The following is a 12870-nucleotide window of genomic DNA, read 5'->3' as shown; positions in this document are numbered from 1 at the left end:
TATAAGTGGTGTTATATTTTTTTATTTGGGTTCCCACATGCTCGTTGCTAGTATATAAAAGTACAATTGATTTTTGTCTTTTATCTTGTATCCTGAGACCTTGCTGAACTCACTAATTCTAGAAGTTATTTTGTAGATTTCTTGGAATTTTTTTTAAATATGTGATTCATCGTGTTTAAAAAAATTAACAAAAAGTTCGATAAATTGTTCGATAAATTGTTAGGTTATTTACTTTGTGCCAGCTATTGTTCTAACTACTAGATATGGAGTTTACTAAGAAAATTGGGATTTCTTGACCTCATGGAGCTTAGATTCGATTCTACAGGAAATGTGGAAAGAACTGCAGGCAATTAAATAACAATTAAGTTAATTTCACATGGTGGTTAAGTACTAGAAAGAAATAAACAGAGTAACATAATAGAGTGGTAGATAATCTAGAACTGACTCTACGAGGAGATGACTTCTGAGCAGAGACTTAAATTACAGCAGCCAGAGCAGAACGTTTCAGTAAGTACAAAAGCCCAAAGACCTGAAAGAGTTTGACATGAAGAACATAAGAAGACCAGTGTGGCTCACATAGTAAGAAGGAAAGTGGTAGGAAAAGACTCAAGAGTCTTATTGTTAATGGAAGCACTTGAATTTTATTCTAAATAAGATGGAAAGCACTGAAGGTTTTAAAACTGAGTAGTTAGGGAAGTTTGGTGTACATTATGTAAATCATAAAAAATATTATACCACCATATCAAAGTGATTGGTATCTTTCCACCTTTTTTCTTACAATTTAAAAAAAATGTACATGGGGCGCCTGGGTGGCGCAGTCGGTTAAGCGTCCGACTTCAGCCAGGTCACGATCTCACGGTCCGTGAGTTCGAGCCCCGCGTCGGGCTCTGGGCTGATGGCTCAGAGTCTGGAGCCTGTTTCTGATTCTGTGTCCCCCTCTCTCTCTGCCTCTCCCCCGTTCATGCTCTGTCTCTCTCTGTCCCAAAAATAAATAAACGTTGAAAAAAAATTAAAAAAAAATGTACATGAACATAAATTGCATAAAGTGATTAGTCATCATTCACAAGATGATTTATTAATCACAGCTCTTTCTAATCTACACAATGAATTTGCTTTTGATTCTATAGGATGATATCAACATCCTGGGGAAAAACAACCTCATAGTAGCATGGTTGCAGTTGGCCAACTCTAACCACTGCCTTTGGAAATGCCTTTCCTCTTTGCCTATCACAAACATATAAACACACACACACACACTTTGCATCTAACAGCTATTTATTTAACTTCTCACACTTTCATTACCTTACCTATAAAATGTAGACCCTAATGTCTACCTCCAAAAGTCTGTTTGAGAACTAAGGATAAAGTATACTATATTGAGTCCCAAGCAAATAGTGGTGCCTGGTAAATAATAATTCCTTATCTTGAGCTTTTTCTCTTTTACCCCCATCACTTAGCTCCCACTCCCAGATCTAAGATATTCATAAAACCATTTAATTTGCAACTGGGGCCTTAGAGTAAATCTTTATACAAAATTTTAAAGGCTGTAGCAATAGCACCTATTAATTCAATGATCAGTGGCATAACCCACTTCCAACAAAACCTTTCCATAGACTTCTGAAAATATCTTAAGATGCTAAGAACATGGTACTATTATACAACTTTTAGTCGTGGTATAAAATAAACTATACAAAGTTGACCACTTTCAAGTTAAATCTTCTAACAAGAGGAGCATATTATGTACATTTTTTTTAACCAATGGCCAAACAGGGAAACATGCATTGAATACTTTAGCATAAAACCCCTAGTAAATATTTTTTGTCATGAACCTATCACTCAGGAAGTACTTTTAAAATACTGAGTCATGGTGCTTTTGGAAGCCTGATAAGTATAAAACTATGCTATCTGTATTATGCAGACTGAGAACAACTTGCACTACGTCCTCTCACATATTTTATTTTACAACATTCAATTTCTCAAGACATAACAGAAAAAATGAAATGTCATTAATGATTTAAAGTTATTTGTCAAGTTTTTAACCAACCAATATTTTTTCCTGCCTATTTTGGGGTAATTACCTCACTGTTGTTTAGCAATCTTCTGTCATCCTCAATTGGCTCCCTAGCAAATTCTCCACTAAGCTAATTCCAAATCTCTGCTACACCTTAAATTCATCATCCTACCATTCATTCCTCTTAATGTTTTACTTTCTACATGATTTTTGTCTTCCAATGTGGCACCATTCCCAGTAAAGTCAAACTTTTCTCTGTGGTTTTACCCTCTGTCTATTTGAAAAGGAAGAATTTCAAAGCTATTCCTGTGCTCTAGCATGATAAATCAATTGTTTTATTTCTCTTTTATCTTCAGTTTCTTCCTACCAACTAAGTCTCAAGTTTCCTCTACTTAACTCTTTTCTCATCTATTCTATTTTTGTTTGTTTAAAAGTGTGTTTATTTATTTTGAGAGAGAGAGAGAGAGAGAGAGAGAGAGAGAGAGAGCGAGCAGGGGAGGGGCAGAAAGAGGGAGAGAGAAAACCACAGGCAGGCTCTGTGCTGTCAGCACAGAGCCCGATGTGGGGTTCCAACTCAAGAACTGTGAGATCATGACCTGAGCCGAAACCGAGAGTCGGACACTTAACCGACTGAGCCACCCAGGCCACCCTCATCTAAACTATTCTTAAGATTACCCTAATTGACATGTTAAATATATTGGTGTAATCATTTTGTAAATGGGTAAAAGCAAAACAATATTTGGCAAAGTAAGCAATCTTAAACCGTTTCTTTAAAATTTGGTCACCATTATAGGCTATTTATGCCAAATTTCACAACTATATTAGGCAAACCTGAATGGGGCTATAATGAAGCAATGTTTTCCCAATTTAAAGGCCTCTGATTAAAACCTAAATTCTTATTGTGAACCTTTGGTATTTAATTTGAAAGAGTACAAGCATGATGACTGCATCTGTTTGCTATAAACCATCTCCAATGTCAGCAAACACACATGCAGTCATACCTGTTGAGCAGAGATACTGTTGGTTCAGTTCCAGACCACTGTAATGAATTCCCACAATGGAGTCAAATGAATTCTGAGGTTTCCTAGGGTATATAAATGCTAATTTTACACTACACTGTAGTCTATTAAGTGTGTAATAGCTTTATGTCTAAAAACATACCTTAATTTAAAAATACTATACTATGGGGCGCCTGGGTGGCGCAGTCGGTTAAGCGTCCGACTTCAGCCAGGTCACGATCTCGCCGTCCGTGAATTCGAGCCCCGCGTCAGGCTCTGGGCTGATGGCTCGGAGCCTGGAGCCTGTTTCCGATTCTGTGTCTCCCTCTCTCTCTCTCTGCCCCTCCCCCCATTCATGCTCTGTCTCTCTCTGTCCCAAAAATAAATAAACGTTGAAAAAAAAATTTTTTTTAATAAAAAAAATAAAATAAAAATACTATACTGCTAAAAGATGCCAACCATCATCTGAGCTTCCAGTGAATAATCACAGCTCACAGATTACCCTAACAAGTAATGATCAAAAAGTCTGAAATATTACAATTGCCAAAATGCGACAGAACTATGAAGTTAGCAATAACAGCTGGAAAGCCAGTGCCAAAAGACTTGCTTGACACAGGGTTGCAACAAACCTTCAATTTATAAAAATCCCAGTATCTGCGAAGCACTATTTACTTTAAGTGAAGTGCAAGAAAAAGAGGTACTAAATACTCTTTACTACGACATAGGCAAATATATGCCTTTCATCCTTTCTCACCTGCCATTTTCCTTACTCTTCTATTTTGGGGACGGCTTTTAGGTTTTCCGTATGTTCCAAAAGCTCACTAAAAAGACTTAGACGCTTGACGAAGCAAACCTCTACCAATACTGACCTTCCTAAAATGTGTATGCAGCTGCCAGTACAGTCCTTACTTTAATAACCACAACATAGGAGAAAGGCATTCGCGTTAAGCAGCGTTAATTCATTTCTCGATGAATGAGCCAAGACCTTAAACGTTTTCTCCTCAATCCCAGTTTTGCGTTCCCTTCCTTTTTACTTAAATGCTCTTCTCGCGTTTCCAAAACTTTCTTATTCACAAAATGTTACATAAATAGCATTTCCTCGGGCTTCCACGAGTAACCTGACCCGGACAGAACCTACAGAGATCAGGAAGTAGGAATCCTAAAAATCTTGACCACCTCCTCAGCTTCCGCTCGCGGCCGCGCCTCCCAGAAAGCCGCCTGTGACTCGACACACGGTGGCCACTGACGCAAGCGTCGCCGCGCGACTCAACAGGCAGCGGCCGCGCCTGCGCAGCAGTGGCAAGACGGGAAGGGATTCCGCGCGTAGACGGGGTGGGGGGCGGGGAGTCTGCGAGTTGGGGCGGAGGAGGGGGAGAGGGAAAGAGGGGCGGGACGGCGGAGGGGCGGAGGGGCGGAGGGGCGGAGGGGCGGAGGGGCGGAGGGGCGGAGGGGCGGAGGGGCGGAGGGGCGGAGGGGCGGAGGGGCGGGCCTTTCCGGAGGGTCTTAGTCCTCCACTTCCTGTTTGTGGGACCTTCTGAATCCGGGTCAAGTGTGTTAGCTTCTTCTCTTCTCCGGAGCTGACCCGGCACCTTCAGTGACAGCGGCTTCTGACTCAACCTAGGGCGGGTTTCATCTTATGACCTGCTAAAGGCCGGACGCCCACACCTGCCCCAGGAAGCGAAGGCGAGCTTCCTCCACCTACTGGCTGGCAGCCCCGGGCCCTATGTGACCGCCGCTGCCGAGGGTCCCCGCCATCCCCTCCGCGCTGATGCTGAGAAGGAACGCAGGCCCGGGGCGTCTGCGGAGTGCGGGCCTCTGGCTCCTTAGGCCCGCGACGGGCGGTGCTGGCTCTTACGCTACCCAGGCTTGCCACCCCCCACCCGGACTTGGATGGGCTCCCCTACCCGATAAATGTGGCTGCTGAGACTGTGGTGGCGGTGGTCGGTCCCGCTACTGCTGCGCCCCAAGTTCCCCTTTGCCACGGGACTCTCGTGCCCCACGTCGGGACTGTCGGCCCCCGCTCCTAACCCCGTGGCCCTGGCCTTGCAGCTTGGCGACAATGGACAAGATCCTGGAGGGCCTGGTGAGTTCTTCGCACCCACTGCCCCTGAAACGGGTGATTGTGCGGAAGGTGGTGGAATCAGCAGAGCATTGGCTGGACGAGGCGCAGTGCGAAGCCATGTTTGACCTGACTACCCGGCTCATCCTGGAGGGCCAAGACCCCTTTCAACGGCAGGTGGGGCACCAAGTGCTGGAGGCCTATGCACGGTACCACCGGCCGGAGTTCGAGTCCTTCTTCAACAAGACGTTCGTGTTGGGCCTCCTTCAGCAGGGTTACCACTCGCTGGACAGGAAGGACGTAGCCATTCTGGACTACATTCACAACGGCCTGAAGCTGATCATGAGCTGCCCGTCGGTGCTAGACCTCTTCAGCCTGCTTCAAGTGGAGGTGTTACGTATGGTGTGTGAGAGGCCGGAGCCGCAGCTGTGTGCCCGATTGAGCGACCTGCTGAGCGACTTCGTGCAGTGCATCCCCAAGGGAAAATTGTCAATCACCTTCTGTCAACAGCTTGTTCGAACGATAGGCCATTTCCAGTGCGTGTCCACCCAGGAGAAGGAGCTGCGGGAATATGTGTCTCAGGTGACAAAAGTGAGTAACTTGCTGCAGAACATCTGGAAGGCCGAGCCCTCCACACTCCTCCCTTCCCTGCAAGAAGTTTTTGCAAGCATTTCTTCCACAGGTAAGTGTTATTATATTCCAAAAAAAATCTCTCTTGGAAATTCATTGTGTCTCTTACACACGCACACGTACACACACACACACACACACACACACACACACACACACAACCATGTTTGGTTCTCTGCCCTGAAAACATTTTCAATGGAAAACAAATCTCCGTACCCTCATCCAAAATTGTATTCCTATTCACTACCCTTTTTAAGCTGTCCCTTTGTGCCTTAAAAAAAAGACAGCGTTCCTATTTTAAATGTTGAGAACATTGAGGTCTAAGATCTTTGGCACTAAATAAGTTGCTTAATTGCCCAGCCTCTGCTGAAGTTATGGAATGCTTTGAGGATTGACAACTACTATATAAAGCTTCTATTCATTAGTGACTAATGACAGCATGATAATGTTTATCATGTTATTATTGTACTTTGACTCTGTCATCTTGTCGTTACGAGTTTTTCCCCTGTTTTTTTTTTTAATTTTCCCACTTTTTTATTCATGGGCTGTGCGGTTTGTTTTATTACTGGATTATTCCAGCTAATTATGTACTTTTTAAATATTGACATTTTCTGTCTGCTGTAGTGTAGGAAAGAAAGGGTGCAGGTAGAATGAGGGAAAGGAAAGAGTATGAGGCCTTAAATAGGTGTTTTTGTGCTCAGGGTATAGCCCATGAACTACATCCTTAGAAAGTGGGAAGGAGCCAAGTAATAATTGGCAAGAATATGCTTTCTCACCAGGGATTTTACCTTGTATCTACATTCCTTTTTGGACTTGGAGCTTTCAGCTCTGTAATTTGTGACACTAGATCCAAAACTGTTTACTTCCTCTCTTCTTGGTACAGTCATTCTCCCTGGCTGTTGTTTGAATCAACTTCTTAAGGAGGTGTCTTCCTTTTATCTTGAGAACCAGAGAGAAATAAGAGTAGAGTTTTAACAAGCTTCATGCATTGTGATGAATTAAATATGTTTAGGAAAGAATTACCAAGTGTATATTTGCAGCATCTTAGTTGTTTTATTCTTTTGATTGTAATTTTTCTTGTATTACCAGTGTAGCTAGAACTGTAAGATTTCCCCAGAACTTTGTCAGCTGTAGCACTAAAGGTGCTCACCTTGAATTGTTCAATTATTATGTAGTTTAAGCAAATTCCCTCAAAATTCACCTTAATTTTCACTTCATTAAGATATTTTTTAAATCTTCCTTAGAACAACATAATGACTACTGTAATTCATGGTTATAAGTTACATTGAAGGGTCTAAAGTGGGAATTGAAATGATACCTTTCATTGCTGACTTACAAATGAAAATTTTAGCACAACAGTAACTTAATATTAAATAATACAGGAAAACAAAGTAACTTACAGACTAAATCTGGCAATAGCGAACCATAGTTTTTATATTGTAGTAATTTTCTGTGTAATGAACAGTCATTGCTATTCACCATCTCTCATTTCTGTAATTTAACATCTACCCATGAGGTAAAACATTAACAACTGCTTCCTGATTAACACCTTTGCTGCAATAACATTTTTTTTTTTTTGGTAAATTGTTTCTCTCTAAATACTTTACTTGAATTTTCTTGCCATATTCCTTTTTCTTTTTTAATTAAAAAAATAGATGCATCATTTGAACCTTCTGTAGCATTGGCAAGCCTTGTGCAGCATATTCCTCTTCAGATGATTACAGTTCTCATCAGGAGCCTAACTACGGATCCAAATGTAAAAGATGCAAGTATGACCCAAGCTCTTTGCAGGTACTTCTTCATGACACTATAGATGGTGTTGTAGATTTGGGAGGAGGAGATATTTTGTTGTATTGTGTGGGTAATGAAAAACTTAGATTTTTAAAATTGAAATCATAGAATCAAATGCATAAAGATTCTCCAAAGTAATTGGAATGAATTATTTACCATACTATAGATTTGACAGGCATTCCAGTAATTCAAAGAACATTTTCAACTAAACTTTAATTCCAAAAATATAGACATATATGCTTACTGTATATTAGATTATCAATATATTTTGCTAATTTATTTACTCATTATTGTTTCTGGAACCTATTTCTTCTCTCTGGGTTGTTTTGTTTTGTTTTGTTTTTAAGCTAAGTATATACTTTTACTTTCTCTTTCAACTGGAATTTCTGGGTAATGCACTCGACCTTTGCTTGAAATACGTTTTTTCTTCCTTAATCTTCAGTAGAGAACTTGGCAAGATATAGAATTCTAATTGATAGTCATTTTCTCCTCATATTTTCAAAATAATACTGCATTGTCTTCTGGCAACTATTGTTGCTGATACGGAGTCTGCTGTCAGTCAAATTGTCATTCCTTTGTCAGTAGTTAGGCTTTTCTGCTAATGATTGTTTTTCTCCTTCTTGATGTTTTGCAGTTTATTCATATATCTGTAGGTGTAAACTTAATATTATTTATCCTTCTCAACATTTTCATGCTTTTATTAACTCATTCATTTATTTATTCAAATCACATTTATTGGACACTTATCATAAGTGCCAGGCAGTGTTTCAGAATCTCCTTGAACAAATGGATAAAATTATCTGTCTTCATGGGCTTACTTTCTAGATGGAAAGGCATACAGTAAACTAATAACATATTTTATTGATTCCAAGAAGCATCCTGATTTCAGAGATGTTAAAATGTGGAAATACGCAGTCATTTGCTGTAGATGTGATTTTTCCTGCCTTAGTGATATGTAAACTAATTATACATCCTAAAGTTGATTTTGTTTTAGATTTTATTAAATATTATAAGTAAGATTATAATTTAGTATGTTGAATAGTGATGAGTGCTTTGGGAAAAAAGTAGATAGGAAAGACATAAAATATGAGGAAATGGCTTGGAATTTTAAATAGGATGGATTAGGAAAGCCTCAATGAGACAGTGCTGATGAAGTAAAGATGTAAATGAAATAAGGGAGCAAACCCTGTGAAGAGCTAAGGGGAAAAACATCAGAACTGTCTTACAATTTGCTATATTTTTTTCTTCAAAGGTACCCATTTATAGAGCTTATTCCAACTATTATGTTTCTTTATTTCAATGAGTCTTTCTAATTGAGCTTTTCCTCTCTACCTATTTTTGTTTCATATCTGCCTGGGGTTTCTTGTAATTTGTGTGTGTGTGTGTGTGTGTGTGTGTGTGTGTGTGTGTGTGTGTCTGTGTGTATCTGTGTGTATCTATGTGTATAGCACATCTAAATAAAACACAGGGATTTGGAACAAAATGGTTTCTGTGTACCTGCTATAAAATTACAGTCATGACATAAACTTAAGTATTTATGTTGGTTTCTCAGAAAGTTACATGTATACATATCTCACTGTCTGTAACACAAACTTTGAGGACTTTGATATTTTCTACCTTTTTCCCTTTTTTGTCTAGTGTTTAAAAAGGACTTTCTCTTCTTGCTTTCCTTCTTTCTTCCTTGTGCTCTTAAATTTAACTGAATCAATTTATCTGTAACTATTACTTTCAGATTCTCATTGCTTATTCTCTCCTTAATTTCCATAGATACGTGAATTTGCTTTGTATATTGAAGAAAAATCTATATAAATCGTTCTTGCTGTATGGCCTCTATCCCCACTACTTTTTTTTTTTTTAAGTTTATTTATTTATTTTGAGAGAGAGAGCAAGAGGGGGCAGAGAGAGAGAGGGAGAGAGAGAATCCCAAGCAGAGCCCAACACAGGGCTCAATCCCATGAACCATGAGGTCATGACCTGAGCCAAAATCAAGAGTCAGGTGCTTAATTGACTGAGCCACCCCGGTACCCCTATCCCCACTACTTTCAATTTATGGTGATCTCTTTGCCATATTTGGTGGTCTGTATTGTTGTTTTCATCTTCTTGGTATCTTTATATTCATAGTTCTTAAAGTTCTAGAAATGTAGTGACACCATTCTATTAGGATTTTCTTCATATTGTCCTTTCTATTTTTACTTCTCCATTTATTCTTATCATTTTATCAATTCTCTTCTATATGTGGTTGAATTCCAAGTCTTTATGTAAAGTTCTCATTGTTCATTTATTTTTAAGAAACACTCATATCTCATCCATCTCTCCATAATGAAATTCCTTCTGTGTCCTGCCTAGCAGTAATATTCCTTTGTCAGTGTGACTACAACTGCACTAAAATTTCTTTCTCTTTGAGATGAATATATCATAAATTATGTGGTCTTCTAAATAAAATGGGAAGATTCAGAGAATTATAGATTTCAGAGCTGAAAGTGAAATTAGATATCAATTGGTCTGTCACCTTCATTGCATAGGGAATAATATTCAACATTTTTCATTATATGCCCTAAGTCATTACAACAGAACCTTCTAGTTGGTCTTTTTGCCAGCAGTTGACTTAGCTCTCTTCTCTAAATCATCCTGACCTATTCATTTTTCCCTTCTGATCAACAAATTATAATGACTTCACCACTTGCTACATCAAGTGCAAATTCCAATTCTTGGCAGTCAGCACTCTTAATCCTATTTTTTCAATGTTTTCAAACAGTCATAGTATCCAACTTATGAATTTGTTTTGTTTAAAAAAAAAATTTTTTTAATGTTTATTTATTTATTTTTGAGAGAGAGAGAGAGAGAGCGCAGGGGAGGGGCAGAGAGGGAGACTCAGAATCCAAAGCAGGCTCCAGGCTCCAGGCTCCGAGCTGTCAGCACAGAGCCCAATGCAGGGCTTGAACTCACAAACTGTGAGGTCATGACCTGAGCCGAAGCCAGCTGCTCAACCGACTGAGCCACCCAGGTGCCCCATGAATTTGTTTTGTTTTTAAAATATATTTGTGGGGCACCTGTCTGGCTCAGTAGGAAGAGCACGCAACTCTTCATCTCGGAGTCATGAGTTTGAGCCCCACATTGGGCATAGAGATTGCTTAAAATAAATAAATAAATTTTTTAAAATAAAATATAATCAATAATTAATTTTTGCCTATTTGTTTGGATGGGAAGTTGTGATCCAGTTTTTGTATTGCATTTCTGATTTATCGTGAATGATCCTATTTAACCTACAGCATATCTGGAATAATTACTCTTATGTTGCAAATGTAACTGAAAAGAATAGCTATGATTAGTTTATCATACTCCCACCTTATAATTCCCCATACTCCGTACTACCCCACACAGACCACTTACCATGCTTTAACAGTTATTTTCTATAATACAAAGAAATCCAAATACCATACCAGGACCAGATAAGTAACATTAAAGTATGAAATAGGCTGTATGTAACAGAAATAATAAGGGATGGGGTGCACAATCACCTTCCAAAAGGGGAAGCTGATCCTCAACTCCATTTTTCTTGAGCCACAAGGAAATTTGAGTTCAGTGTGGCTGATCTGATTTTTCAAAAGAAACCTGAAAGTTTTTTATGTGAAATTTCCCAATTTTTGAAACGGTGTAACAAATACACAACTGAGGCTGGATCTAGCCATGAAGCTGCCTTCTAAAAGTGAAAATTGGTTTTATTCTCCACAAATTAAGAATAAATCTATTTTATGTCCTATATAATATTGCTAATTTTAATGTTAAGGGTTTTCAAGTTGCAAATTTTTTAGCTCTAGAAAGAAATGGTTTTATTTATTCCACAAATTTGAGCTCCTTCTCAGTGCCAAGCACTGTGCTAAATATTGGGGGTCCAAAGATTAAAGATAGAAAAACAAACAAACAAACAAACAAACAAAAACCCAATAGTAAGATCACTGCTCTTAAGCTCCTGGCCTAATGGAGGAAGAAAGACTTTAAAGTACATAAATTACAACTACAGTTAAATGTTCTTAAATGGTAAGAAATTAACTTGATATATCAAGGTTAAGTGTCCTTAAAATTCATGCAGTAACCAATGCATGGTGGACAAGATTACTGTCGTTAACCATAAAAATAACTCATCTCACAATGCCTGTGCCTGAAAGGATTTGGGCATATGCTAGTCCTGTCAGATTGAAGCACAATTGGAATATAATTAAAGTGTAGCTAAAAGTGTTCCACTACTTACCAGCAGACCTTAGTTCAAATAGCAGTACTACTTACTGTTTATTAATTGTGTAACTATTGACGAATTTCCTAACTTTTCTTAGCAATTTGAAAGCAGAAATTGTAACTACTATTATATTTTCAGCATTTAATAGAATACCTGTTTTATAATAGGCACTCAAATATTTGTTGAGTGAATGGCTTCTAATTCATGTTACTTCTGACTTGAAGTTTCTTTAGGATGGTCATGAGTTTGGGGACATATGGGATAAGGTAAAGAGTAGAGGCTTATGAGATGGGAAGCTAGAAATGGAGAGGCGAGGAAAAAGCTGATAGGGTGATTAGGTATAATGAAGAACCTTAGCTAAGTGGAATTTTCTACTCTGCCCCCTTAGACCTGACCTAAGGGGAGTTCTGGCCCAGGGCCCTGTGTTCCAGGGAGCCTAGTTTCTATTCCAGCAGTGCCATTCCCTACAAGGCAGAGTCCATAGAGCCCAGGAGATGTGCTCCCATATACCCCTTCTCTGAACCACATCTTTTTTTGTGTGCATATTTGCACTCAAAAAATGTACAATATGTACTCACATGATTTTCTTTTAAACAAAAACAGTTTTTAAAAGACTTACTGGCACTTTTTTTCTTCTTTAATTGAACAGTATTTCAGATCTTTCCATGTTGGACCCCCATGGATAGATTCATATACATCCATCTTATTCTTTAAAACTCTACATAATGTTCCATAGTATATTTAGCTATTTCCTTATTTATAGACATTTATATTGTTTGCATGTTTTTCATATCCTAAATACAGTGCTGCAGTGAATTTACTCGTTGTACACAAATGCAAGTGTCTCTCTATGTATGTAGAGTGACTATAAACTTTTATGAAAATCAGCTTAACAATGGTTGGAAGATGTGGAACAGCTGTCAGGGACTACTTAAATGATTTATAACCATCATTGTTAGAAGAAGATGGCCAGAAAAACAAGAGGAGAAATTAATATGTGTAGAGAGCATAGGGAACATACAGATAACTAGTAGTTAATGTGCATTTGGACTTTGGACCACTCTTGATGTCGGATGGAACATTTTAATCTTAAGAGCAAAAACCTTAAAAAAGATAACACTCCAGTGTTAACGTAGGTAGTTACAAC

The 12870-nt window shown here is 38.8% G+C and overlaps 1 protein-coding gene across 2 annotated transcripts in view; it reads left to right on the top strand.

Annotated features, from left to right (window-relative positions):
• Positions 1 to 4487: 4487 nt before the first annotated feature.
• The window catches only part of USP38 (ubiquitin specific peptidase 38), a 33400-nt gene continuing 25017 nt past the window's right edge, over positions 4488 to 12870 (top strand). Inside the window, exons 1-2 of one of the 2 annotated variants that reach the window (XR_006596727.1) lie at positions 4488 to 5750; positions 7354 to 7489. Coding sequence is in view for 1 of the 2 variants with exons in the window: in XM_003984982.6 (XP_003985031.2) it covers positions 5069 to 5750; positions 7354 to 7489 (818 nt within the window). In the remaining variant the exon portion in view is untranslated. The remainder of the gene's footprint in view (positions 5751 to 7353; positions 7490 to 12870) is intronic. The other variant, XM_003984982.6, reaches the window with a different exon arrangement.

The sequence above is a fragment of the Felis catus genome, chromosome B1 (assembly GCF_018350175.1).
Source record: "Felis catus isolate Fca126 chromosome B1, F.catus_Fca126_mat1.0, whole genome shotgun sequence".
Classification (NCBI taxonomy): domain Eukaryota; kingdom Metazoa; phylum Chordata; class Mammalia; order Carnivora; family Felidae; genus Felis; species Felis catus.
This window is presented reverse-complemented; position numbering and strand designations above follow the sequence as displayed.